The sequence below is a fragment of the Diplodia corticola genome (assembly GCF_001883845.1).
Source record: "Diplodia corticola strain CBS 112549 chromosome Unknown scaffold28, whole genome shotgun sequence".
NCBI lineage: Eukaryota > Fungi > Ascomycota > Dothideomycetes > Botryosphaeriales > Botryosphaeriaceae > Diplodia > Diplodia corticola.
In genome coordinates this window covers 217706-244558 of record NW_017971507.1, presented here as the reverse complement: position 1 = coordinate 244558, position 26853 = coordinate 217706, and the positions used below count along the sequence as shown (strand labels likewise).

At 58.4% G+C, this 26853-nt stretch overlaps 9 protein-coding genes across 9 annotated transcripts; 4 read left to right on the top strand and 5 right to left on the bottom strand.

Annotated features, from left to right (window-relative positions):
- Window positions 1-471: 471 nt before the first annotated feature.
- On the bottom strand, window positions 472-4389 carry BKCO1_2800077 (uncharacterized protein; the record flags this gene model as incomplete). Its single annotated transcript, XM_020273729.1, has 1 exon — window positions 472-4389. One exon carries the CDS (start codon window positions 4387-4389, stop codon window positions 472-474), a length of 3918 nt encoding a protein of 1305 aa, XP_020129915.1.
- Window positions 4390-4879: 490 nt separating this feature from the next.
- On the top strand, window positions 4880-6994 carry BKCO1_2800076 (rna polymerase i specific transcription initiation factor; the record flags this gene model as incomplete). The annotated part of the gene is made up of 1 exon (XM_020273728.1): window positions 4880-6994. The coding sequence occupies one exon, from the start codon at window positions 4880-4882 to the stop codon at window positions 6992-6994; it is 2115 nt and encodes a 704-aa protein (XP_020129914.1).
- A 557-nt stretch (window positions 6995-7551) lies between these two features.
- On the top strand, window positions 7552-7959 carry BKCO1_2800075 (uncharacterized protein; the record flags this gene model as incomplete). The annotated part of the gene is made up of 1 exon (XM_020273727.1): window positions 7552-7959. One exon carries the CDS (start codon window positions 7552-7554, stop codon window positions 7957-7959), a length of 408 nt encoding a protein of 135 aa, XP_020129913.1.
- Window positions 7960-9106: 1147 nt separating this feature from the next.
- On the top strand, window positions 9107-10185 carry BKCO1_2800074 (vacuolar iron transporter; the record flags this gene model as incomplete). Its single annotated transcript, XM_020273726.1, has 4 exons — window positions 9107-9279; window positions 9482-9749; window positions 9799-9889; window positions 9941-10185. The coding sequence occupies 4 exons, from the start codon at window positions 9107-9109 to the stop codon at window positions 10183-10185; spliced, it is 777 nt and encodes a 258-aa protein (XP_020129912.1).
- An 806-nt stretch (window positions 10186-10991) lies between these two features.
- Window positions 10992-13451, bottom strand: BKCO1_2800073 (patatin family phospholipase; the record flags this gene model as incomplete). Its single annotated transcript, XM_020273725.1, has 2 exons — window positions 10992-12681; window positions 12937-13451. 2 exons carry the CDS (start codon window positions 13449-13451, stop codon window positions 10992-10994), a joined length of 2205 nt encoding a protein of 734 aa, XP_020129918.1.
- A 1701-nt stretch (window positions 13452-15152) lies between these two features.
- BKCO1_2800072 (wd40 repeat-like protein) lies at window positions 15153-17754 on the bottom strand (the record flags this gene model as incomplete). Its single annotated transcript, XM_020273724.1, has 5 exons — window positions 15153-15954; window positions 16005-17115; window positions 17166-17402; window positions 17477-17579; window positions 17635-17754. The coding sequence occupies 5 exons, from the start codon at window positions 17752-17754 to the stop codon at window positions 15153-15155; spliced, it is 2373 nt and encodes a 790-aa protein (XP_020129975.1).
- Window positions 17755-18372: 618 nt separating this feature from the next.
- BKCO1_2800071 (alpha-glucosidase) lies at window positions 18373-22094 on the bottom strand (the record flags this gene model as incomplete). Its single annotated transcript, XM_020273723.1, has 4 exons — window positions 18373-19246; window positions 19294-20851; window positions 21143-21384; window positions 21850-22094. The coding sequence occupies 4 exons, from the start codon at window positions 22092-22094 to the stop codon at window positions 18373-18375; spliced, it is 2919 nt and encodes a 972-aa protein (XP_020129917.1).
- A 675-nt stretch (window positions 22095-22769) lies between these two features.
- BKCO1_2800070 (uncharacterized protein) lies at window positions 22770-24027 on the bottom strand (the record flags this gene model as incomplete). The annotated part of the gene is made up of 3 exons (XM_020273722.1): window positions 22770-23139; window positions 23188-23568; window positions 23615-24027. 3 exons carry the CDS (start codon window positions 24025-24027, stop codon window positions 22770-22772), a joined length of 1164 nt encoding a protein of 387 aa, XP_020129916.1.
- A 921-nt stretch (window positions 24028-24948) lies between these two features.
- BKCO1_2800069 (lsm domain-containing protein) lies at window positions 24949-25448 on the top strand (the record flags this gene model as incomplete). Its single annotated transcript, XM_020273720.1, has 2 exons — window positions 24949-25149; window positions 25224-25448. The coding sequence occupies 2 exons, from the start codon at window positions 24949-24951 to the stop codon at window positions 25446-25448; spliced, it is 426 nt and encodes a 141-aa protein (XP_020129976.1).
- Window positions 25449-26853: the final 1405 nt, after the last annotated feature.

Below are 26853 nucleotides of genomic sequence, written 5' to 3'. Positions count from 1 at the left end.
CCAACACAATGCCCCTTTCCCCAAATATCCGTCCACCACCCTTTAGATAAACAGTTTTTTACTAGTATCCACGAACAAGCGGCTGTAAAGTATCGAGCAAAAGGGAAGAGGAGAAAGTAAAAAATAAAGGCTTATACCAAAACGCCATGCTTCAAACCACGAATGACGACGACATAAAGAAAAGGGAAGAAAAGAAAGAAAGAAAGCAGAAAACCGCTATGGTCTTTACCACGCAGACGACGGGGTATCAGAGCTACATAAGACAGCCCACTCCAACAGATACGCTTTTCTCCACCGCACAACCTCCAGACCAACGCAAAAAAAAAAAAACAGAAATTAAAAACGGAAACGTAGGAGTGGGTTGAAAAACCTTTTCAAAGCAAAAGAGACAAGGAAGCGGAAGCGGAGAGAGAAGAAAAGAGGGAAGAAGGCGACGTAGAGACGTAGAGAGAGAGAGAGACCAGATATCAATCACTCCAACCACAAAAACCACCTCACGCCCCTCCCCACGCCCCTCACCGCCGCCAACCCCGTCCGCACCACCACCACCACCAACCACACCCACCACATGACCCCCAAAACGCACCACTCCAGCAACATCCACCCCACCCGCCTCACCCACCTCATCCGCCTCCGCCTCGCCCGCCCCATCGCGTCCACGCGGTCCGCCACGGCCTTGACCGCCAGCGCCGCGCCGCTCGTCACCTCGCGCGTGAAGGCGTCGGCGTCGTCGGCGCACGCGTGGCAGCGCGGCGTGAGGCGGTCGCCGAGCTCGATGCGCAGCGCCTCGCAGCGGGCGTGCAGCTTGCGGATGCGCTGCGCGCGGAAGCGCTCCGTCGCGGCGGCGAGCGCGGCCGAGCCGGCTTCGAGGTCCGACGCGAGGATGCGCGCCGCGAGGACGTGTTGCTCCTTGCGGGCGACCGAGGGGATCAGGCGCGTGTGTTTGAGGAGGTCTTGCTTGTTGGAGGGAGGGGGATTGGTGGCGGCATCGGCGGCGGCGGCGGCGTCGGCGGCGTCGGCGTGCTCGATTGCTGTTTCGGCGGCGCGGAGGAGGAAGGGGGGAGGGGTGTCGGGGACGGAGTGGGCGCGGCGGGCGAGCTCGGCGGCTTTGATGCCGGAGCAGAGGAGGAGGGCTTGGATGCGGGCGATGTCGGTGCGCTTGTTGGCGATGATGGTGGCCGCGGCGCATGGGTGGCGGGCTGAGGCTGAGGCCCGGCGCGATAGGTTCTCGTCGGTGATGCTCCAGTGGCGCTGCGGCGAAGGGCGAGCGGGCGAGCGATCGCTGTATTTGCGGTCGACTGGGGCGCGGGAGAGATCGGATGGTGGGAGCCCAGCACGGCCGGCTCCGCCTGGCAGCTCCAAGAGTTTGGTCATGCGGCGACGGACGGCGGATGAGGAGCGAGAGTGAGAGACAGGGCCCTCGGAACGGGCCCGGGTACCGTTACCCACAGCTTGTACTTGGATGACGCCCGGGGACGATGAACGGCTGACATTGGTGTCAAGACGCGGAGGTGCCAGACGGTCGAAACGGGATGGTCGAGTACGTCCACGCCGAGGTTCTGCGGACGAATCACGCTTCTGGTCCTGTGATGCGGCCGACTTGAACGTCGGTAGAGAATATCCTTGTGGTCGCTCTGATATATCGGATGCATCCGAGAGACCTGCATCGGTCCCAGTCCGTGAGGCTGGCTTTGGACGGCGTCTCAAAACGCTCTTGGACATCTCCTCTTCCGTGTCTGATGTAGATGACATGTCGCTATCATCCGACGATGAGTCCTCGTCTGCCTCTTCCGGTGGCTTGTCTTTCTTGAAGATGAACTTCCTCGCCTTGGATCCTTCTCGTCCCACGTCTTTGAAGAACCTGGTCACGGCCGAACTCGGCTCCTTGTCTTTCCCTTCCTTCCGGCCCCTGCTTACCTTGCCTTCCTGTATGGACGCAAGGCTACTCAAGCTGTCAGTTGTCTTGTGCGATTTCAACAACATAGGCCTGGGTAACGAGTTTGAACGGCGGGGCTGGTCAATGCTGATGCTAAGGCGTCCACGTTCGGTCGGCTCTCCACTGGTCGGTCTATGACTGAACGAGTCAAGGGCAAAGTCAAGAGTATCCACTTTAGGAGCCTTCGCATTTCCGTCGGAACGGAAGAAGGGCAGCTTGGATCTCTTCGACTTGCTGCGGTCCGGCGATGCTATGCGGCTCGGCGGGGAGGATGCGCCGAAGCTGAATGTTTTCGACAGGGGTGTGTTGGGCACTGATGAATCGAGGCCATCCATGGAAGGTCGTGATTCGGGCGGATTGCTTGACATGAGGGTCAAGCGCTTCGTCGCCCTCTTTGCTCCGGCCCTGCGGTCAACATCACTCTCAGTCTCGCTTGCTACCCGATGGAGTGCTGGAGCCTTCGCTTGACTGGCACCCCAGTGTTTCTCTGGAGAGCTTATGATCGGGGACAGCCCACTCTCTGCACGTGCGTCATCTTCCAACAGCGTCTTCATGTGGCGCTCCAGAGGACCGATATTCTCGTCCTGGGTGCTCAGTCTGCGGTCGTGCTTCTTTCGTCTTGCGCTCATGTCATCGTCGCTCGAAGAAAGGCCCGAGGAGCTGCTTGAGCGGCCACGCGAGATCCAGCCAAGTCGCTTCCCACGTTCGGGACTATCTTCTCGGTGAGAGTGAAGAAAGTGGCGCTTTTTACGACCTCTGTGGCTTTCGGCTTCGCTGGAGTAGTTGGACCGAGGTTCTGAGAAGGTACCGCCGCCAGCCATGGAGCCTGCAGTGCTCACGCGCCGTTTGTCCATGCTAGGTCTAGTCTGATCCCTGCTCAGACGAGGGTTGAGTACACTTGCTGAACGTGGCGAGGGGAAAATCCTGTTGCCATTTCTGTCTTCAATCAAACTCTTGTGGTTGTCTTTCTCGAGCCACACCGCATCGGCCAAAAACTCAGTCGGTAAGGTGAACCAATCCATACGAGGCCGTTTCTGCTTCCCCAAAAGGACGCTCGGTCTCTTGACACCCTCTTGCGGTTGTTCGGGGCTGCTCTGGAACATGGGATTCGGTATGAAGGGAGGCAGAAGAACCTTGTCTTCTTGGCGATAGCTCTGCCGGGAAGCTGATTGCTCCACAGTGTCAATCCACAGTCTCACTCTGTCTATGTCTTCAAAATCGACGACATCGGGCTGAAGCTGTCTTCGTTCGCGGCCCCGAAGCTTCCTGTTGCGGATGAATTGCAGAGGATTGTACCGTCGGCCAAGGGGATCGGGACCTGTGCGTGAAAGGGTTTTCTTTAACTCTACTGTCGGGCTGCCAGGGGAGCTGAACGCACTGTAAGCATAGCCGGCTTCACTGTCTGGCTTGAGCGGCGGAAGATTTTGCAGTAACCGGCGATATTCTGCTCCCAGTTCGACATAAGTCTTTGCTTTCTCTGCTCGGGACAGCGTTGCTGCTGTGAAGGTGTAGTTATGCGACGGTCCAAGGCTGTTCTCCATGAGAGCATTAGGACTTGACATGGAGACATGTCGGGAGGCAGGCGTGCTCAACCGACCACTGGTGGGGGACATGTTGCGCGAGACGCGCCGCTGTTGTTGCAGATGCTGCTTGAGACTCCCTCCAATGCCGTAGTCATAGAAGCTTCCTTGCATGGGTATGTTTGGCCCCATGCCTGAGGCGGTTCCTCTTCTGCTGCGCGGCAGCGATGGTGCGGTCAGTTGACCATGTCCCAGGTTCCGCCTTCTACTTTCGCTCAGATTAAGAGCCATGTTGATAATCTGGGCAGGGTCAATACTGGCATTCGGCGGCGACACGGCATTTTCCTCATATTCATTTGCGCCCTCGACGTCGATGCCCAGCCCAGTCCTAGCTTGCGCCTTGTCCTGGCGATTCTCTGGAGTCCTTGCTCCGTATGGCTCGGGCGCATGGCCGTTGCCGGAAGGGCCAACATCCGTGTCGCCGCTGAGCGGACGGCTTCGGGAAGAGGAACCTCTGCTGTAAGCTCTGCGGGAGCCGTCGTAAGACGAGGGGCTCTTGCTCAGGTGCCGACTTCGCGCCCGCTTATCCGTCTCCTCGGCGCGGGTTTCCCGAGAACGGCGGCGCGCGCTGGAGCCGGGCAGAGCAGCGTCCAAAAGGAAGCCTCCCGATCGCCTGGGCAGGCGGCGCCTCTTGTCGCGCTCCCCTAGATCGGCGCCCAACAGCCCCTGCGGCCTCGTGTCGCTGTTTTGTTGGGCGGCGGCGGAGGAGTCGACGCGCCCCAGCAGCTTCCGCCTCTTGCCGGCGGCCGGGTCGGCATGGTCGTGGCGGTGGGGGTCGTGGGCGGAGTGCAGGGTGGTGGAGGAGGCCTGCGAGGGCTGCGATGAGGTCGAGTGTCGAGGATCGCTCGGGGGCGTGGAGAGGGCCGAGGCCATGTCGTCGTCGAGTGCTACCGCAGATTCGCGGCAGGAGGGCGGACGCGCCAGGCGCACATATCTCGTGGAGCAGGGGGTTTGTTTTCGCTCGGGCGGGGCTTCGGTCGGCGGGGAAGAGGCAGGAAGAGGAGAGGGAGGGCGGGAGTGGCTCAAGGATGCGACAGGCGCAGCAGCAGTAATTGCGCGGAGGGCAGAGCCTTGAGCACCACGTAGCTGGGGCGCTGCGTCGTGACGGCGGGAGATGACGACGCTGCGCACCCACCCGGCAAATCAACCGCCCCATGTGATGCGATCGCCGTTGCCCTATGACCCCAGGCTCCATCGCAGAAAAATAAATCACACGCAATCCCTGCACGCCTGCGTCTCGAAACACGCCCGCAGCCCAGGGACCTGCGACACGCGCCACGCTCCACTCTGCCGTGCAACCCCACCGCCCGCCTCCGGCCGCTGATCTTCGCGTCCAAATCAAACATGCGCCCAACCACCCAACATGTCTCTGTTCGGCGGTCCGCTGCCGCCCGAGTCGCCCGCCAATCCCCGCGATGAATCGCCCTACTTCCGCTCTTCGAGCCTGCCGCTGCCCTCCAGCCCACCGCCCGTCCCGGATCCCGACAACGATGAGCTCGTCTCGTCCGTCGAGCGCGATCCCAGCACCGACGGCCACGCGCCGGAAGCCGGCGACGACGAGGAGTCCGGTAGCGAGTACACCAGCTCGGACAGCGAGAGCGATCGCCCCAGGTTCCACGGCAAATGGCAGACCTACCGCAGGTACATCCAGGAGGAACGCGACCTCACTGAATCGCTCGTAAAGCTGCGCGCTGAGGATCTGAGTCTGCACCTCTACGACGTGCACGCCTTGAAGCGTCGCCTCCTCTCTGAACAGGCTGCTAGGAAGGCCGAGAACGAGAAGACCGGCGTTGCCGACGAAGGCGACGACGATGACGAGCAATGGAAGCCCGGGAGAATGTGGACCGCATGGCCACTCGAGCCGGAGCAGGTTCCCCGCCCTTACGAGCGCTTCACCATACTGCCCACGATTGACCCGGACGAGGAGCACACGGTTCGTCGGCCTGGACACGAGCGGCAGAGACCGATCCGGGATATCAAGGAAATTCTGGTGGGATTGGTACAGAAAAAAGCAAGGGAGAAGTGGGACAGAAAAGAATGGGAGGACGACACGGAGCCAGAGGCTGGCGAGGCAGGTCCAGCTTCGCGCGGGAGCTCTCACGAAGGAAGCATGGAGATTGATGGACAAGCGCCCAATCGCGGAGCTAGTGCAAGCCGCGCAGCCACACCCACTGGTTTCCGGCGGGAATTCATCCTGGATGATGACAAGGCGTATGAAGCTCTTGGCCCGACCACTCGCTCCATCGTGAGCAAATTAAACGTTGTGCTCATGGCCGTCCATGAACGCAATCGTTCCCGCGGCCGCAGCACCACGTCTCGGAAAGGGGCCAATACCGCAACCGACACCGAAGCGTCTCGCTCTCGCAGCACGAAACGGCGGAAAAAGAATCAAAGCGCGAGTGAAGGAGAAGCCAAAGTCAAGCGCGGCCGAGGCAGGCCACCGAAATCCGCCAGCCAAACTCCCGGGCCCGATTCCACGCCCTACGTCACAGAAGGCGAGGAGACGTCAGCTTCGGCGAAAAAACGCGGACGAGGCCGTCCGAAAAAATGGGAACGGCTCCCTGGAGAGTCGTACTACATGGTGAGGAAGCGTCTTGCGCAGCTCGCGGCTGATGGTCAGCTTCCGGACGCTGCCGCAGGCAGCAACCCCCCAAGCCGAGCGCAAACCACCGAGCCCGAGCCCGACAGCTCCAGACCACCGACTCCGAACAACCCGTCCGCTTCAGCAGCTAATCTGCTTGCGCGACCGCGGTCGGACAGCACATCCTCGGAAGACAGCGATGACAACAGACCGCGGAAGCCTTCTGGTGGGAAAGCACCGCCTCTGAAGGATTGGCGCGATGTCCTCGGCAAGGCTTCCTCGCTTGGTGGCTTTAGCGACGCTGTCATTGCTCGCGCAACGCGGCGCTGCGCAGAGCTTTTTGGCGAGAACGCAACGGTTCGGACGGCGGATAGCGGCGGTGCTGTTGAAGAGCCAGCCGAAGAAACTCAAGCAGAGCCTGTTGTCGTTGAGGATGTCGGAGAAGGACCGTCTGTGCGAAGGCTACCTCAAGCTAAAACTGAAGATGACAGAGATCCTGCAACGGAGCCAGATGCACACCGGCGGCAAAGTCACCCGCTGCCGAGCGATATTGACCCGGTGGATGATGACGAGGAAAGAGATGAACACGATAGGCCTTTCTGGGATAGCTCCAGCCTCACATGTCCTCATCCCGATTGTGATCGACACACCGAGCCTTATGAGAAACTCTGGCGGTTGCGGGAACATGTTAAGAAAAAGCACAAGTACACGCTTAACGCTCCCCGAATCAACGCAAAGGGATCGAAGAAAAAAGCACGAAGGACGAAGAAGAATAAAGAAAAAACAGAGGAGGAAAGCAAAGGAAAGGAGAAAGAGAAGAATAATGGCAAAGGGAACGAGAAAGATGATACAAAAGGGAAAAAGAGGAAAAGCGCAACATCGCAGAAACGAGAGTAGGAAAAAGCGAAAGGCGGAGTAAGTCGTGTTTGTCCCGAACAAAAAGCATAGCCTGGTCTTCACCTCTGTCTAGGCAATTGACGGTATTCCGGTCTTGTTCCACATTTGTGGGCATTTGCTCAGACGCTTTCCTTTGCTAGTATGAGCCATTCTTGTTCTTTTCATCAGCTACGTCGCCCATTCAGAGTACATGACTTAAAATAACAGCATTCTCTAAAGGTTACTTGGAAGACGAAACACCAAATTCAGTCATATAGCCATCTCTTCCCCCCTTAATACAACACGGCCATTGTGTGCCATTAAACCTACTCTCCATACCCCCCGCCGAACAACGTCATCGCCGCCAACCCTCCCCGCACGATCTCGCCCACTCCACCCATTCCACCCCTCCCCACCCGTACCACTGTTCTGCCATGACCTTCACCCAGTCCACCCCTCCCGGCTCCCCTCCCCACCTCCCCCACGCCCACGCCCCCACTGCCACCGCCTCCACAATCAACAAGTCCATCATATACTCATGCCCCATCGCACACGCAGCCCACCCCACCACGTCACCCATGCTCCTCCTCCTCCTCCTCCTCCTCCAACCCTCACTCCCACTGTCCCCATCACTCGAGAAGTCCTCCAAACAACGCACCTCCTCCTCCCCACCCCCACACCTCCCCCCCTCCGCCTTCTCCCACACCACCCCCACAATCACCACCCCGTATATCAACGCCGTCCGCGCCGCGAGCCAGCATCCCGCCGACGCCCCCGCTTCGTCTTCCTCCGCATTGGCTTCCCTCTCCCCCTCCCCCTCCTTCTTGACGGCCGTCACCGCTGCCGCCGCCGCCGCCACTACCACCCTAATTACATCCTCAACTAACCCCGCCATGACGCCCACCCGCGCCGTCGCCCCCGCCACCGCGCCGCATGCGCTTGCGACGATGGAGGCGGAGAAGGGGGCGAGGATGGTGGCGTGGTAGGTTGTTAGTAGGGTGGTGGGGAGGGAGAGGAGGAGGGCGAAGATGGTTGGGAGGAGGATGGCTGGGAGGATGGTTGGGAGGAGCTGGGGGAGGGGGTTTGGACTTGTGGTTGTGGGGATGGCTGTAAGGATGGTGTGGAGGAGGTGGAGGAGGGCGGTTGGGATGTCGTGGGCTAGGGATAGGGCGGGGGCTAGGACGGGGGCGATTGGGTTTGTTGTTGTTGTTGGTGTTGGTGTCGTTATCGTTGTTGGCGTCGGCATGGGCATTTTTTTTTCCCCTCTCTTTCTTTCGTTTGGGAGAGGTGGGGATGGGATGGATGGATGGGCGGATGGGTTGTGGAGATTGTTTTTCTTTTTTCGGGGGGAGGGGGTTGGAGGGGAAGTTGGAGTCTTGGTGTGGAGGTTTTCCTGTCTTTGTTTGGTAGTCCATTGTCACTTGCGAGCAGTGGCCGCTTTAAGAAAATAACGATGACGGCTCGATCGGCCAGACAGACGTTCATGAAAAAAGAAAATGGTATCTTTACTTTTTTTTTCGAGATGCGTGGTGGTTCGTGAAGGAGCGAGAAACATTGTTGTAATACTTCTAGAGATGTACCGATCTGGGTACGTAGTGAGTAGTGACGGCATCTTCGGCAGTGCTAGAAATCTACTAGCGGCGGGTGCACCGGCAAGAGACACAGCAGCTGGGGACTAAAACAGATACAGTCGAGGCCGAATGGGCGTCTTACGTTCTCGCCTGAGCCCGAGGCCGAGGGTGGTAGCTATGTCCGATGCGATGCGTCTCACCACCGGGGCCTGAGGTCGGTTGGTGTGTAATGAACGGGCGTTGATTGGCCACGCGTGTCGGGCAGGCGCCTTCACTTGTGTAGAAGTTGCACCCAGCTGCGCGACCGAGCGTGCTACCTCCGTTTTTCTCGTCGTTATTAAACCCGGTCCGGGGCGCCCTTCTCCCTCTCCCATCAGCCGCAATTTTCTGCTTTCTTTGTTGCGTTGCGCCCTCCTCCTTGATCGGAAACACCGCCGAGCCATCTCATAAGCGGCAACAACTCCATATCCAGAGCGCCGCTCTCTGCCCATCTCAAGGCCCTCCAGCATCTGATCAACACCAGCCTATCTTACTTCCTACACGCTGATCGCTTGTCGCCACCATGTCTCGCGACCCTCTCCTCTCCAAGCCGGCCCAATACCTCACCTTCCCCGCCTCTGAGTCGCAGCGCCATTCGGAAAAGCACTCGGGCAACAGCGCCATCATCCGCGACACCATCATCGGCTTCGCAGATGGCTTGACCGTTCCCTTTGCCCTGACTGCTGGCTTGTCTTCGTAGGTGCTACCCCTCTCTCTCTCTTTGGTGCCGTCGCATGCTCTCACGTTACCCAAAGCTCGGCCGTGGACAAACAAATCTCGGCGAAGAGCTTTGGATTCTTGTTTTCGTTGCCTTGATCCCACGTGCCGACTTGCTCGCTCTTATTCTTTTTCTTTCTTTTTTTCTCCACAGTAAGAACAAAAAGTTGACATTTTCCAGCATCGGTTCCACCCGCCTGGTTATTTTGGGTGGTCTGGCGGAGCTCTTCAGCGGTGCCATCAGCATGGGTCTCGGCGCGTACCTGGCTGCCGTGACCGAAAGCAAGACCTACCAAGTCGAGGAAGCACGAGAGCGGCGCGAGGTTGAGGAGATGCCAGAAGCCGAGGAACAGGAAATCTACGAAATCTTTGACGAGTACAATGTGCCGCGCGAGACGGTCCGTCCGGTCGTTGAAGCGCTCCGCCAAGACAAGGACATGTGGGTCAAGGTAGGCTATTTTTAATCCTGCAGTCGCGCACTCAGACTGACTTGACCAGTTTATGATGGACTTCGAACTCAAGCTTGAGAAGCCTGCCCTAAACCGCGCTTGGATCTCAGCACTCGTCATGGGCCTCTCCTACTTCCTGGGTAAGTCTGCCTACCAGCTCGTCCAGACGGTCACGTTAACCATCTCTATAGGCGGACTTGTGCCCATGCTTCCATACTTTTTCCTCGACGACATTCACCACGCCTTGTTCACGTCGGTCGCCATCACAGTGGTCGTCCTGCTCATCTTCGGTTACGTCAAGGCAAGTGCAACCAGCTGCCCGAGAAAGACGTGCTGGTTCAGCGCGTTCCAGACGCTACTCGTGGGAGCATTAGCCGCGGCCACCAGTTACGCCATCGTACGCGGCGTGGACTCGTTCAAAGCTGGCCATGACTAGGGCCTGGGATGGCGCGCATGATTTAGTCATTTTTCCCAAAAGGGCAGCTACGAAGGGTTCATTGGTTTCATCAAAATAAAAAGGGCATGGCATGGCGCGGAAATGGCGGGAAGGGCAAAAGGATTCATAATTCACATTGAAGACGACCGAGGCATTGTCTTGGTTGCCGTTGGAGAAATCCAGATTTCAAGTCTGTCGAGCATAACTGTTCCCAGATCAGACCCAGTGAATTGCTAATGTGACACTTCCGGAAATCACATTCACATCGCTTCAAGGTGCATGCAAACTGCTGCTATAAGCACGGATCCCGGACAAAGACGTTTACCTAAGCATAGCGGATTACAGGATATTTATACCAACTTCCATTGATCTCGCCATGATAACGCATCCGACTTACATAGGGATGGAAGCCTTACGTCTGGCTAATTATGTGCAGCTTTACTCGCTTGTACGTTCGGGTCTTCGCTTTTGAACTCGCCACGTCGGAAGGGCGCATCATCCTTCGCCGAGCACAGAAGGCTCAATACACCTTGGAACCTACTGTACAAGCAACAGAAACGCACAGCCTAGCCTGCTACAGTATCGCTGGATAGAGAGCCAATCGACCCTGCAAGCAAGCCTGACCCCCAACTTGAACGAATCGGCCACAAAAATTATATCGACTACGCTCCAGACAGACTCCTCACTGCACGGACAATGTACACAAACTCCAGCCTCCCCTTCCCCTCTCACCCAATGCCTGAATATAAAGAGAGAGAGAGAGAATACCCCCATCACACCACCAGCCAAAAAGAAAAAAGAATTTCTCAAGGAAAAAAACGATCCCTCACAGCAGCAGCAGCAGCACCACCACCACCACCACCACCACCCTCTCCCCTCTTCCCCACCCACCTCCGCACCTCCGCCCTCAGCCTTGCCATCGTGCCCCTCTCCTGCCAAAAATGCGACGCCCCCTCCACAAGCACGCCCTCAAACCCGGCTGCTGGACCCGGACCCCTCGTGCTCGAGCCTTCTCTCTGCATGCCCTCCGCCCACCGGACCAGCCTCTTCGCGCTCGTGAACGCGTCGTCGGCGCCGAAGATGGCGAGGGTGGGGTGCTGCTGCAGGGGGTTGGATGGGGTGGTGTTGATGTCGTCGTCATCGTTGCTGCTGCTGCTGCTGCCCGGCGCAGTAGTGGTACTACTGTCACCGGCCGCAGCCGCACCACCAGCGAAGGATAAGAACCCGCCGAGTCTGCGGCCCGCGGATGCGAGGAACGATGACGGTGAGGGCGACGGCGAGGGTGCCGGAAGTGCGGCTGGGAAAGCGGGCAGCGTGGCGAGGCCGGGCGCGATGGCCAAGGACGTGGGCGGTAGCAGCGGCGAGATGAGGAGGTATGCGAGCTCGCAATGTGGTGGTGGTGGCGGCGGCGTCACGGCTCCTCCTTGTCGTCGTCGTCGACTTCTTCTTGCGTCGCCGCCACTGCTGCCGTTGCTGTTGACCTGCTGCGGCACATCCGACACGCCTGCCTTGTCCTGGCGCCGCCGCCGCCGCTCCTCCGCCTCTTCTCCCTGTCCCTGTCCCTCTTCTCCTCCTCCTCCTTCCCCCGCCTCCGCCGCCGCCGCCACCGCAGCCACAGCCGAAGAACCCCCCACCGAACCACCCCCACGACGACCGACCTGCTGCTGCTGCTGCTGGTGATGGTGATCGTGATGATCGTTATGATGATGATGATCCCCCCACGCCCTCCTCCTCCTCACCCACTTCTCCGCCCCCTCCCTCGCCAGATCCAAGCTCCGTCTCACCTCCCTCACGGCGCCACTGCTCTTCCGCCGGGCATGGTGGCTGCTGCTGCTACTATTTCGACCGCCACCACCGCCGCCACCATCGTAGCCGCCCATCGTCACAGGGCTGCTGATGCGGCGGCGGTGATGCTGGTGTTGCCCATCCGCGGCGCTCGCGGATACCATCTGCTCTTCTTGTCGGCGCGCTTCTGCTAACGTCTCGGCGGCTAGTCGGCGTGCGCGGAGGAGGATGGCTGTGGCGGCGGGGGAGGTGGTGGGGTGGTGATGTGTGGGGAGTGGGGTTGGGGGAGGGGGAGAGGAGGATGAAGGAGGGGTGGAGGAAGAAGAGTAGAACGGAGCGAGGAGGGCGGGGAGGGGCGGCAGGCGGGACGCCACGAGCGAGCCGTAGGAATAGCCCGCAAGGATGAGGTGGATGGTGGGGGGTTTTGCTTGGGTGGTGTCGGTGGTGTCGTCGTCGTCGTCGTCTTCTGATGTGGTGGTGCCGCTTGAGGAGGAGGAGGAGGAGGGGCTTTCGCCGTGATTTTGCTGGTGATTGGGGAGTAGAAGGCCCTCGTGCAGAGAACGCATGTATTCCACCATCAGCCCGACGAAAGAGGTGTAATCCTGCAGCTCGGGCTTCCCTGTCCAACTCGTTTTGCCTTTGCCGTGGTGCTGGTGGCGATGATGGTCGGAGCCATGATTGTGGTGACCGGCGTGGGCGCCGCTGTTTTTGCTCGGAACGAGACGTCAGCAGCGTGTCGTCGTATGACGCCCAGCCATAGAAGCTCAGGATGCGATAAACAAATGAAGGCGTGCTTCAAAGGGTTGCCTCTCTCTCTCGATAAAAAAAAGGGGGGGAGACAAGGCGCGCAGAGACAAGGAAGAAAGAAGAATCGGAAGCCCCAGAAAAGAAATACACACCCCATCAACCACAACCACAACCACAACCCCGCACCACACCGCAAAACTCAACAGCAAACCCACTCACCGGAAACAAAACGTCCCCACAACCCACCCCAGCGCCAGCATCTCCGCCCCCACATTCCCCACAACCGGATCGTCGTAGCTCCCGCCCAGCGGCGCGTACGGATGCGCCACGATCGCCGCCTTCATCATCATCCTCGTCCTCCTCCCCCTCGTCGCACCCTCCTCCTCTTCCGTCTCTCCTGCTCCTTCCTCCGCATGACCTCCCCCTACTCCTACCTCCTCTCCTCCTCCTCCTTCCCCTCCTTCCCCTCCTTGCCCCCTTCTTCCCGCACCACTACCACTGCCCATTCGCAACCCCGTCACCAACCCCTCCGCAAACCCCGGCGGATGATACACCCGACACTCCAACTGCACGCCGTCGCTGTCGTTGTCGTCCGCGGCGTTGTTGTTGTTGTGCAGGCTGGGGATGGTGAAGCTGTAGGCCGGTCGTTGCGCGTGGAGGGGTCTCATGGCTGCTGTTGCTGATGGTGCTGTTGCTGTTGCTGCTGCTGATGGTGATGATGACGGCGGCGGCATTTTGGTTGAGGATTGGCCCGGGGTGATGGAGGGTGGGGAGGCGAAAGAAAAACGCAACCCAGATCGGCAGTCGGGATACGCGTAGGAAGGAGTTGAGTGTGGTCGAGGTAGGCAGCCTGTAGGCAAGGCTGCGCCGGGATGACGCGCCTTCCCTGATCCCTAGGTAGCTGCAACCGTGACGCCCGCTCAATACCTGACCTGGACCGCTTCGAAAAAAGAGCTGAAAAAATAAAAAAGTAAACGAGAAACCGTTACATCGTACGCAGAAAGACTAGCTACTAGCCGCCAACAAGGAAAAGAAAGAGTAGGTAGGTAGGTAGCTAAAGCACGCGAAGGAAGGCGCACGCGCGTGCGCGTGGCAGCCGGGATCTGACTGTCCAGATGACGTGCACACGGGCCGGACGGCGGGCTGCTGATCACCAGCGACGGGAAGGCACTACGACCTATGATCTCGAGCGATTGCTTATCGAGAACTCAATGGGAGAACGACCTCTCAAAAAGCATGAGAGATCGAGCTACTCGAACTATATTTCTCAACGCTAGCAAGCTCCTTCTTACTGAATATACATACATACATACGGTAGGTAGGTGAGGGAAGGGAAACGAAAACCCACCCCCTCCCATAACGATTTCAAACACCCCCGTAAACTTGACGCTTTAACTCCAAAGTTTTGCTTTTTTATAAAGAGAAAAAAAAGAAAGAACGAGCAAGAAGCCAATCACTATAAACAAATTACTAAGGCTTACTACAACTGCTACTACTATAGTACTACACATGGGGAATTCCCAATTCCACTCTCCTCTCCCTCCCCGAGGCCCCTTGTCCCATGCCGTCGCACGCATCTTCCATCCTAGTATCGCATCACCCACCCCATCTAATATTTTTCCCGGCCCCACCCACACACCATTTCCACACCAACACAAAACACGCAGAACGCATAACACACACACAACACACACAACACACACACAACGCACACACATATACATCCCTCATATCGAGAATTTCATACGTATCCCCTTCCTTCCTTTCTTCCTTCCTTCCCTCCGTCCCTCGTACACACACATACGACCCGACCGACGACCGTGCCTGCATACGCGCGAGAGGCAAGAAGAGAGAAAAGAGGCTAAAAAAAACCAAAACAAAAAAAATAAAACGAAAAAAAATTCCAGGATCCAGCCCCTTTTAAACCTGCCTGCCTGATTGCCTGCTTGCTTGCTTTCCTGCCCAGCAGTTCGAAGAAAGGAAAAAAAAGAAAGAAAGGAAAAAGACATACATGAACACATGAACACATGCACACATGCACACACACGGACACACGGACACACACACACACGGACACACACAGACACACACACACACACAAACAAAAAGAAGGGGGGGTTTCTCTGATGAAAAAAAAAAGAAAAAAGGGGGGCTTCATCCATCCATCATGAAGAATCCCACCGATGCCCGTATCTGAAAAAAAAAAAAACTCCCATGACACCATCGTTTCCCCCGTTTCCCCCGTTTCCCCCCATTTCCATCCACCCTTCCGTTTCGGAGAAAAAAAATGATGCAGAATATGATCGATCATCAAAGAGAAGGAGAAGAAAAAAAGAAGAGTAAAGGAAAAAAGAGGTGGTAAGACCGTAAACCTCAGCGTTAAACCGTTTCACACAGCAAAATCATATCATCCCATCCCAACCCATCCCATCCCATCACTCAGCAGAAGAAGAGCCCGCAGGCGGCGGCGGCGGCGGCGGCTGTTGCTGTTGCTGTTGCTGTTGCTGTTGCTGCGCGGCGGCAGGCGCCGTGCCATCATCATCATCATCATCATCATCCGCGGCGGCGCTGACCAACGTCGGCGCGATCCTCCTCCTCTTCGGCTCCGGCCCTTTCTCGCCGCCCTTCTCGCTTTCCCTCTTCTTCGACGGTTCCGCGGTGGACGATGATGCTTCCTCCTTCTCCGACTCGCTCTCGCGCCGACCGCCGGGCAGAGGGTTGACGCCGCCGGCGCCGCTGACCGAGCTGGCCGCGCTGTGCGTCCCCCCGCCTCCTTGCGTGCCGGGCATGGGCGTGTGCGGCGGCGTCCACATGGGCACCTGGCCGACGGGGCCCGAATTCGCCGCGGCGACGCCGGGCACCGCGCCCATCGAGGGCGTCTGCTGGTTGAGCGTGACGTTCGGGTCGGGCCCGGGGGCGAACGAGCCCTGCGTCGCGACCGACGAGGCGGACATGGAGCGGGCGGGGCTGGCCGGTCGGGCGGGGGCGAAGGAGGAGGGCGACGCCGGGAACCCGGAGCCGGAGCTCGAGGGTTTCGGGACCGACGGCGCGGAGGCCTGTGTGGGCGTGGGGGTCGGTGTGGATTGGTTCGACGATATGGTGGCGGTGGTGTTGATCGCGGCCGGGTGGTGCTTCGCCGGCCCCGGATGCACCTGTCCGAGCTCACCCGGAGCAAAGGTGAGGCAGGAACAGAACCCGTCAGACGATGTCATCAGAAGTGTGCTGCCGTCCGTGGACCTGTTTCAAATGTCAGTCGAGACTCTTAACATGTTTCAGGGAGAGCTTACCAGGCAAGATCGGTGAATGTGGCAAAGTGAAGGTTGCTGACAATGCACAAGGGCTTTTGCTGCTGCGTGTCGTAAATATGCACAGCATCCTGCGTAGCAACCGCGTAGACCATGCGATACGGAAGGCTGAATGCCGTTGGAGGACCTGAGGGTACGGGAGATGCTGCGGCACCGTTCTCAGACTCGGGTCTTGGCGAGGCCGCCGCCGCACTAGGAGACGGGGAGGGAGCGCTAGTAATGGGCGGCGGGTCCATCGAAGACGACGATCGCGGTGGCTTTGAAGGGATCGCCGGCTCGGGCAAAGAAGGGATTTCCTCCTCGGCAGAGGACGTGTCAATCGTGATTTGCTTCGTGGGCGGAGGCGAATCTCGTAGTTGGTAGTAGACCGGTGAGCATCGTACCGCAATGGACGGCTTCTTGTGGCCTGGAAGATAGGCAATCGGAGGCTTGTTGAGACCGGCTCGTGTGTAGATGTACACTGTGTTTATGCTGTCGTCCGCCTTGGACCCGTCGAAATTCCCAGCATTCAATGTCTTGTATTGACCGGCTGGAGTGAAGAGGAGACTGCCATCGGGGGCAAAAGTGAGGCGCCTGAAAAACGATGTGAGGGTCTCGTTCGCGTATATGTTTGCGTTGCGGACCGCCAATCCAGCATGAATATTCGGCGACGTCGACGGCATGACCGCAGGAAGCGGCATTGACGACGGAGCGGGGGAGACGGAGCGGCGGGACTGCGAGCCAAAGGACGAGCGGCGGCTGTGTGAAGTGGGAGGGTTCATGGGCAGCGCCAGCGACGCGGGCGTGCCCGGCGCAGAGGGAGTCGGGGATCCAATGGCCGGAGCGGAGCCTTCTCCTACAAACGAAGCTCGACTGCTTCCCCCCAACCCCAGGTCTGGGGGAGCAGGGCTGCTGTTCGACACGCGGCGAGCGGGCAGGTCCATCTTGGTCACCTTACCGTGCTGTGCCAGGGAGAATTGGCCGTCCTTCGTCTTCAATGTGTAGATGTGCACCGAGCGGTCGGAAGATTGCGTCGCGACGAATTCATTCAGCGGATCCCAGGCCACGCCCTGGACGTAGTGGCTGTGCTCGGCGATCTGGCGCACAATTTGGCCTGGTCGAGGTCAGAAAGCTTCCCCGCAGCTGGAGACGAGGCGTGCCTACCGTTCTGGGCGTTGTAGATGCGGGCGACGTTGTCCATGCTGCCGGTTATGAAAAAGGCGCCGTCCGGCGACCACGCCAGGTCGTATATCTCGGAGCCCAACGACCGGCACATGTGCTTCACCCGCCATGTTTCCTTGTCGTCCAGGCCGTCTTCGCCAAAGGGGCGATGGGTCTGGGTCTCGGACGGAACCCACAGCAGGACGTTGCCGTCGTCGCCGGCGCTGGCGAGGAGCTCGCCTACGGGAAGGCTGTGATCAGACGAGGATTACGGGGGCAGCGAAGAGGGGAGGGAGGAGGAGGGTTTGGCGCACCTCGCGGGGACCAGCGGACGACGTTGACGGCCTGGGTGTGCTTGACGAGGGTGGAGAGGTAGGTGACCTTGCGGTCCTCGCCGGAAGCTTCAACCTTCCAGAGCTAGCTCCGGGTGTCAGCAGTAAAGACGGCAGGCTGGGCGCGTGGGGGAGCTCACCCGGACGTTGTTGTCGCCGCCGGCAGTGGCCAGGCGGCCCTTCCCGTGGGACTCGAAGTGGGCCGAGTAGATGGCGGCGTTGTCGTCGTGCCAGGCGACGAGCAATGGAGCGGCCTTCATGGTGGCCGAGGGGGCAGCCGGAGCCGCGGCGCAGGTGGGATGGCGGTGGTGGGGAGCAGTGGTGTGGCGTAGGAGTCAATGCAGGGCGGAGGGCCGAGCTGAGGTCGGGCTTGGGCGGGCGCTGGCGGGCGGCGAAGCAAGGAGGCGTTGCGGGATGGGCGGAGGAGGGCGCGGGTGTTGTAGTAGTTCAGGTGTTTGTCGAGCAGCAGCTAGGGACCGGGGCCTGCGCCCTTCTGGGCGACCGAGCAGCGCGCACCCCGGCCGCCGCACAGCGCGAGCGTGACACAACCCAGCTGTCTCGCATGCTTGCGGGCCGCTTGAAAGGACCGTGGGCTTTCCTTGATCGTGATCGAGGAGCCTCCGCGCCAGACACGCGCCGACGCGCCATGGCCCGAACGGGCAGCACAATGAACGGGCTAGCGACCAGCCGTGCCGCCAGTCACTACTGCAGCCGCAAGCATCTCAGCCACGGCCAAGTCACATCCACGCCCGCCATTGGCCGGGAGAAGCTCCCCGCCCTGGCCTGCAAGTCACGGGCAGCAAAAACAAGCGTATCAAGGGCCGCGCTGCCCGCTCACCCGACACCACTGCATTCCCTGTTTCCTGCCTACCCGACTACTACAAGCCCACCTCTGCCGGTGCATCCAGCCCGATGGCCAGCTCTCTTTGTGCCGCCATGACCCTCGAGCTGCTGTTGTTCCCGCCCAGCACCCGCACCCCGCTAATCACCGCCCCCGAGCTGTAGCCAAACGTGCCGCCCAGCCCCAGCGTCCGCCCGTCGTACGTGAACACGATCTCCGACGTCGCCGCCTGCTCGACCGCGTCGCCGTCGTCCAGGTACAGCCGGCCGCTAGCCGTGCCGTCCAACCCCGGCGCGATCAGCAGCGTGAAGTTCTGCTTGCGGAGCTCCGTCGTCGTGTTGGCCGACGATGCGCGCAGCGGCACGATGCTGCCGCCTCTGATGTGCAGCGGAATCGTCGTGTACGGCACGTCGGCCAGCGTGACGTACGAGCCGTTGCCTCTGACCGTGTCGCCCGTCCAGAAGTCGTAAAAGACGTCGTCGGGCAGGTAGACGTCGACTGTCGTGACGTTCTCCTCCGTCACCGGGCTGACGAGGATGGAGTCGCCGTAAAAGTACTGCAGGTCGATGCCGAATGTGTTTGCATCTTCCGGGTACAAGAAGAACAGCGGGTTGAGTGCAGGCTCGCCCGTCTGCGTCTGCCGGTGGAATGCCGTGTAGAGGTAGTCGAGCAGCTGGTAGCGTGTGTTGATGGCCGTCTTTGCTGCCTCAGCTACGAGCGGCCACCGGTAGAACTCTTGGGAAATTGCACCCTGCTCGTTGTGGTTCCTGTAGAACGTCGAGAATGCTCCCAGCAACGCCCACCGAGCGCACAAAGTCTCCGTCGTGTTGGAGCCGAAGCCGCAAACGTCAGATCCGACCATTGGCAGCTGGTAGAGTGCCGCGAACTGGAGCAGCTGGCCAATGGAGAACCTACGCACTGTTAGCCCGGCTTCCCCGTTTCCGACGGCTCGTCTCACCTGTATTGTTCCCATTCGGACAGGTTGTCGCCCAGCCAGTGCCCCACGTCCTTACCGGCACCGGCGAAAGTGCTGCGTGTGATGATCAGAGGCCGTCGGCCAGGCCGGCGGTTCTCCATGGCGATCCTGCTAGCAGTCGACATCATGGTGCCGTACAGATTGTGAGTGTCGTACTCGGCCAAACCGTTGTAGTGGATCACGTTTGTGGAGACTGTTTTGTTTGAGAGCGAGCCAGCAAGGTTGTTGATCTGATATGGCGGGTCTACAAGCTCCCTTCCTGGAAGACCAGTCTTTGTCCCGGACGTCTGACGCCTGAACATCATCCTGTCCGGAGGAGAGACCCCGGCAGGTTGGAAGTCGTCGGGAAAGCCGGGAATAGGCCGGCCACTGTTGGGTCGAACTGGGGGTGGGTCCGGTGGCTGGTCATTCGCCTCCGCGTACCCATACGGGTCTGAGCAGGGCCAGTTGCAAAAGTTTGCTGCTTCGTTCATGTCTATCCATAGAGCGTCAATGTCCACACCGCTCTCGGCGCTGAAGAAGTCTGCAAACTCGCTGTTCCAGTACGGCTGAGTGTTGGGATGGAACCAGTCTGGGAACACCGCTGGGCCAGGCCAGACCACACCAAGGAAGTAAGAGCCATTGGAAGCCTTGAGAAAAACGTCTTGGGAAGCTCCGTTTTCATAGGCCGTGTTGTTGCGATAAGCAACGGCCGGATCAACCATGACGACGTAGTGCTGCTGATGGGCATGAAGGTGGTCGACCAACTCGCGGACCTTGGGCAGCGGGAAGCGCGCTGGGTCGAGGGTGAAGACTTTGCGGAGATCCATGTAGTCGATGTCAGTCCACATGGTCTCCAAAGGAATGCCCGCGAGCGAGTAGTTGGCGACTACTTCGGCAACTTCATACACGTCCCGGTATCCGTATCTGCACTGGTGAAAGCCAAAGGCCCAGTAGGCTTGCATTGCGGGCAGTCCCACGATCTCGGCGTATTGTTTGCTGACATCCTTTGGAGAAGGGCCTGCGAGGAAATAGAAGTCGAAGATGCCACCCAGCGTGTTGATCTCCAGGTATTGGCCATCTGATTCCGTCTTATTGATCTTGACCTCAATTCCATCCGAGTTCAGCAAGAAGACGCCATGGGTACCGGAAGAGCCCCTGTGGTCGTAGTAGACTGGATGCGCGCCGTACAAGTTGCCCCCCGGTGGAACGCCGTACGAGTCGCGATTCCAAATTGTGTGGGTGTAATTTGTGGTGTTCAAGCGGAACGGGTCACTATGTTCACCCCAGCCGTAGATATTAGGCTCAGTGGGCAGTTTGGTACGCAGCCTCAGGTACTGAGATTCAAAGATCAGGGGTGAGTCAGCAGTATCGAAGAGGGTTTCGTTGGTCGCCGTGCGGACGACTGAGAACGAAAACGGCTCTTGCACCCACTTGAACCTGACTGCAGCGCTGGAAGCCGGGAGGGAGCCGTTGCCAGCTGTAGGTCGCGGAAGAACGGATTCCGGCACCTGGTAGACGCTCTCTGCCGCATCGTAGATTTGCACATGGAGGCGATTGGCTGTGTTGGCGTCTCGCGCGTCAGTAAGTGTTTCGGATAAAGCCGCGAGTCTAATCCGTATGCTTGTTCTGAAATGTTGCAAGGCTGCACACGATGGGCAAGAGGCGTTGATTTGAAACAAGCACAATGCAGTGGCAAGCTTCTTGTCACGTCCCTGTGTGACGTGTAGACGGAAATGCCTCCACCCCAGCCAATCACCACCATGCAAACACTCGCCGCCCGACTTGTTTCTTACAACATACTTTTGCTGGGGTCAAAGGCCAGCTGAAAGTGCAGGAGACGCGTACTTACCGGTCTGGTACTCGACAGTAAGCTTGAGATCGGTGAGGTCATCGCCGTAAGCATTGCATGGCGCACCCGCCAGGCTCAAGTCAGCTGTGAGAGTGGTGCCCGCGTCGACGACATTCGAGGCGGTATATCCTGGGCAGCTGTCGGCGGCGGCCGGGCTCTGGCGGGGTGAGATGGTGCCTGCAGCGCAAGCGGTGCCCAAAGCGGCAACCAGCAGCAGCGGGTCAAGCAGCATGGCTGTCGGGCTGTTGCGAACAAAATAATAGTTGTGGAGTCAGCCTGAAGAGGACCAAAGACCCGGCGCGGACAGCGAGCTGGGAAACGAGCGGCCTCTGGCATTGCCTTATATACGGCTGTAATGTCTCGGCATGTCTTGCATGCCTTGTCCTGTAGGGGAGGCCCTGGTGACTTGTGGATTGACTGGGGGGTCAAGAGCGCGCCGTTTCCCCGCATCTTCCTGGTCATCCTACGGCGAAGCACGCTTCTGCTTGGCCGGTTTGCACAAGGCGAGCGGGCCAATTGGGCAGGTCGCGGACCGAGATGCCGGCTCGTATTGTAGGATCGTCTCCACTTCTGTTTTGTTCCGCGGACGGTGACCTGGTGCGGCTCACAGGCGGCGTTGGCTGGAAGTGGTGCGGAATCAATACGCCCTCACCGGCCTGGGGCTCTGCGCGCGGGGTTGCGAGGTGGCATCCGCCTGCGTCTCTCACCGCGTCGCATCAGAGGCTGCCTCGCTTCGCCGCCTGTTCGAGCCCCCGCTCAGCCCGATTCCGGCAAGCACTGCGGCGAGAGAGGTGCCCTTGAAAATGGTTTCGTACTGCTCCGACTTGAGGCGCGAGTGGTAGGGCTGCCGGGAAACGCGCAGGAAGGCGGCGCCGGTGACCAGCAGCCATGCGCCGAAGAGAAACTTGTAGCGGTACCTGGACAAGGCCGTTTCAGGCCCCTCGTCGGCCATTTCGGAGGTGAAGTTTGACTAGAGTTAAGGTTGTGACGGAGATGAGGAAACGTGAGACCCCGACCACAGATCGATGACGCTGCCTCGGCCGGGTACCTGGCCGCTCCAAGCCCCGGCGGCCCAACTCCACAACCACTCTCTCTACACGTTTCACTCTTTCGAGTCTCAGTCAAGAGCGCCCATGTGCTTCGACTTCATGCTTCCTGCTGTTGCTGATCTGGCGTAAAGGTAATGTGTCTGACCCAGATACCGCGTTCGAGACTTTCATGGGCCCAAAAGATGGGTAATCGACACCTCGCACCGCCTTCGCCGCACTTCATCATGTCGACCCCCACGCTCCAAGAATCTGTCGTGTGCTTCCGCTTTAGCGGGCTGTCCAGTGACTTCTCGAAGCCGATTGGCTGAATGTCGGTACAGAGTAATGGGTAGATTAGCACCTCCATACACCTCACTGCACTACTTGTAGCAATGGCCTCTCGGCTCATGATTTGGAGTCACTTCGAGCGAGATTACACCATTTACAGTCTATTCCGTTGACCCGTTACTGCTAAAATGTGTGAACCAGAGCTCCGTTCCCAAGTCTAGTCCAGTCCATCCATGAATCCGTCTTTGACACCATGTCAGATCATGCGTACATGATCCCGCGTAACGCTTCCATTGACATGAGTGTTTATCTTAGGCAGAAGCCTTGCCCATCACCTCAGCCTCGACCTCGATCTCACTTCCCACCACCAGCTCACTCACACTACTCTCACGCTTGTAGATGACTGTCTTTCCCTGGAGAGACTTGGGCAAGACCAAGCCAGCGTCAACACACTTGTGTGTGAAGACGATCTTCTGCAGTCCGTCGAAGTACTTGGCGAAAGACGTATCGTCAACCACAAAGCCATCGAGTCGAAGAGTGGTCAAGGGCATCGCCTTGAGGTCGTCCATTGAGAGGCCCATCGATTCCATGGCCACGTTGCGAGCCTTGCTGATGGCGACTCCATCAAGGTACTCACCATAGCCATGCGTGTGGTGAAGGTTGCCGGATCCCTCGTAGCCGCTATATGCAATCAGTCGCAGACACAAAGCAAAAGGTGCGCACACATACCGGTACTTCTGAGCCATTTCGCGCTCGGGGTTGTACTTCCAAGAGTGATCGATAGCCGGCATCGGGTTGTTGCCATTGTCAGGGTCGCGGGTGATCGGGTTGTAGCGCATGCCAAGCTCCAGGGTGTCGAGGTTGGCGTTCTTCCAAACCGTCTCCCAGATGACAGACTGGAAGGACTCCGGCATGTTGTAGACACGGAGACGCTTCAGGTTCTTGAAGTTCTTCAAGTAGGTGAGGTCGTCCTTGGTGAAGTACTCCGGATGCGGAGCATACTCGTGGCGGTCTTGAGGATCCGGGACGAAGACGTTGATGCTCAAGTTCTCGATGTTTTCCGGGATGACGGCCCAGATGTCCTTGAAGAAGGGAAGATCGGTTTCCCACCTGATGTAGTCAACTGGCTCTCGGAAGTTAGCAAGGATCTACTTACTCAAGGGAGTTCAGACCCTCAATCTTAGCAAGGATCGACTTGATAAGGTTGATGGCCAGGGACCACTCAATGTCATGCTTCTCCGGGGTTGCCTTCTGAGCGGCGCTGCTTTGTGAGCGGGCGCGAGTGAGATCGCCCGAGCGCATCGGCTCGTCCGCCTCAGTGTCGACGGCGTCCTCAAGGTCCATCTGGCTGTACATGGACTGCAGCGCCTCCATCGTGTCCGTCGAGAAATGCCAACCTCCAGTGACGACAAGCTCCTTCTTGTAAGACAGCAGATGCGGCTTGCAGAGGAGTTTGTCGACGCGGTTGCCAAGCAGAGCGAGTGAGCTCGGCGCGTCAGCGATGGCGGAGTCGCGAGCGCCGGTGGAGAGGACCAGGCGCTCGTCGGTGGGCAGCAGCGGGTTCGCCATATTCGCAATGGTGCTCGGTACGGGACGCTGGAAGGGTTGCTCAAAGATTGCTTTAGGTTGCTTTAGGTTGGGAGTTGTGTGGTGTCGGAAGAAAAGGTCTGAACAGCGCGATGTTCCTGGAATTTATAGGGCCCTGGTGACTGCCTTTTTGGGAAGGAAGCAACGGCTTCCAACACGATCCCCGTGAGCAAGCCGGTGACGTCACGTGAAGAGGGTCTTACTGTTTGCTGTCATGCCAAATTAGGCAATCTCGTTCCGCCAGCGTAGTGGTCCTGCGCATCTTGTTATTCCAACCTTCTATCATAACGCATGGCTTCAACCCGAACGGCGATCGATAGCGACTTTACTTTCCCAGACAAAAAGGACTTTTGGTGAAAACCCTATTCCTAATATATATATCCTTATACTTTTTCAGGCTCTTAGTCAACTAACTTTCACTCGTATGGAAGAAGCGTTAAATATGAGTCTTCTTCCCCTTCACTTCGACCGGCCATAAACACGGGAGCACCCACGTCCATCGTTTTTGTAGTTGAGAAAAGCTCTTTACTTTAGACATCGAGCATTGCTGAAAGACACGCAGTTGTGCTTGCTCATGTTAATTTACAATTTAAGACCCGGATCTCATTGGTCCAATACGTGGACGCAAATTTCAAGGTATTGGCGGTATTTATAGCATGATCAGGCACACGGAACCAGTATACTTGCGTTGGAAATGTGAGATTGGCACAGAAATAAAAATTTCAGGGAAGTGATGTTTGCTCGAGCGACGTGCGGGTGCACGAGCAGGTAGTATCTGGCAAAAATCGTTGCCGCCTCCCGCACCACCCACGGCGGCGCTTCCCCGCCGTCCAAGCTTTCCACAGCTTTACCACCACCAAATCAACACACACACCAACACTTCCCCGACGCAACAAACCAACCATGGCAACGACCGCCGAAGCCGCAGCAGCAGTAGCGCCGCTCACCACGCCCGCTCCCGCCCCCGCAACCGCCGCACCACCATCACCCGCCGTATCCACCACCCAAGCAATCACCTACCTGACCCAGTTCATCGGCCGCAACCTCCGCATCCACGTCACCGACAAACGCATGTTCATCGGGCAAATGAAATGCACCGACAAAGTAACAACCGTCCCCCCCCTCCCAACCAACGCCAACACAACAACAACTAACGCGCCTCCCCCCCAAACACAAAGGACCGCAACATCATCCTCGGCCTCACCCACGAATACCGACCCCCCAGCGACGCCGCCATCCGCGCCGCGATCGCGTCCTCCGGCGACCCCTCCATCCAGCTGCCGCTGTCGAGCCGCTACGTCGGCCTCGTCGTCGTGCCCGGCCGCTACATCACCAAGGTCGAATGTGAAGAGACGCCGTGGGCGCCGGCGCCGGTGGCGTCGTTGTCGGCGGCGGCGGCATGAGTTGCGAAATACCAAAAGAAAAAAAAAAGAAAAGAAAAGTAAAATTTGCACCGCAACACAACAGGCAACGCAAACCAAGGAGTTCAAGGTGCGGTTGGTCTGGTCGCGCCGCTGGTCTCGAAACGCCAACGTGTGTTCGCGCGACCTTTTCATGGCACCGTTTCCTCCTCCTCTACGTCGTTCTCTTCCGGACTAGGTATAGCTACGCTTTAACCGCCGACATGCCTACCGCTCGCAACTCCGGTGGCTCCCGAGGAACATCTGCACGAGACACCCATCGTCGGACCTACCGAGTTTGTACGACGAGCTTACCAAGCAGTGGTCAGGGAACAAACGTCAGGACGCGTTCCATCAGCAATGCCAAGTTCGAGCCGCCAGAAGGTCAAAGGAATCGGAGCCTTCCGGTCCAAGACTCCCTCCCCATGACACACGCGCTTCCGTTTCGACTACGACCGCGCAAATATCCGGCATCTCGCTTGGTTCCCGACTTCTTTCCGCGCCGCGCTGGCTGTGTGAGTGATCCGCTACTCCCGAAGACGCAGCTGCCCGCTACGAGAACACCCCGCCTCTGCTGCCGCCCCGCCCCGCCATCCTCGCCTTCTTCGCCGGCGGCGGAAGTTGGCCGTTTGGGAACGAGAGTGAGGGCGGGACGGGGCGAGGATCGGACGAGGATTGATGGCTTTGGGTGGCGGAGAGCTGGGCGTCTGATACGGTACCAGAAAGGAGGATGTGCATTTAGCATCGATAGACCGAGCGGGCGAGTCTCTGGCGTGATTTGAAGGAGAAAGAGAGGGAGAGAGCTCGAAGCAATGGCGTTGGTGCGGCATCGTCATCATCATCGATAAATGTGGTCAGGGACAAGTTACGGGACGCACGGCCAGGTGAAGGAGCCATGAATAACAGTTGCAAAATCATCGCTTCAATTCAAAATGCATAGTATACACTACAACTCCCTCCTGCCCACCTGCCCGCCTCGCGGGAAGTCGGATCCCACTCGGAAAGCCCTTCTGAAGAACTCACAAAAAGCAACCATCAGAGACGCGCGCCCAAGTCTATCACCCAGAGAAGAAGAAGAAAACGGAAAAGGAAACTGTAATTTCTCTTTATTCGTTCGAGCTCGTTCCCCAGGCTTGGTTTGATTGTTTTTTTCTGCGCCAGCCAGTGCCATTGGCTTACCGTCTTTGTAAAAACCCCAAAACCATCCCTAATCCCCCCTTTCACCGCTCGTGCACACGTACGTAATTACCGCCCTACCATGTTTGTCAGGAGGATGTCGAGCTACACTCACCCCCAGATGATGGGGCCGAAAACAGCTCTTGAGAACTAGTAATCCATTTCCATGCGAAAGGAGAAAGAAAAGCCGCTCCCTAACACAGCACCCGATTGTGATGATGTACAAGGAGTA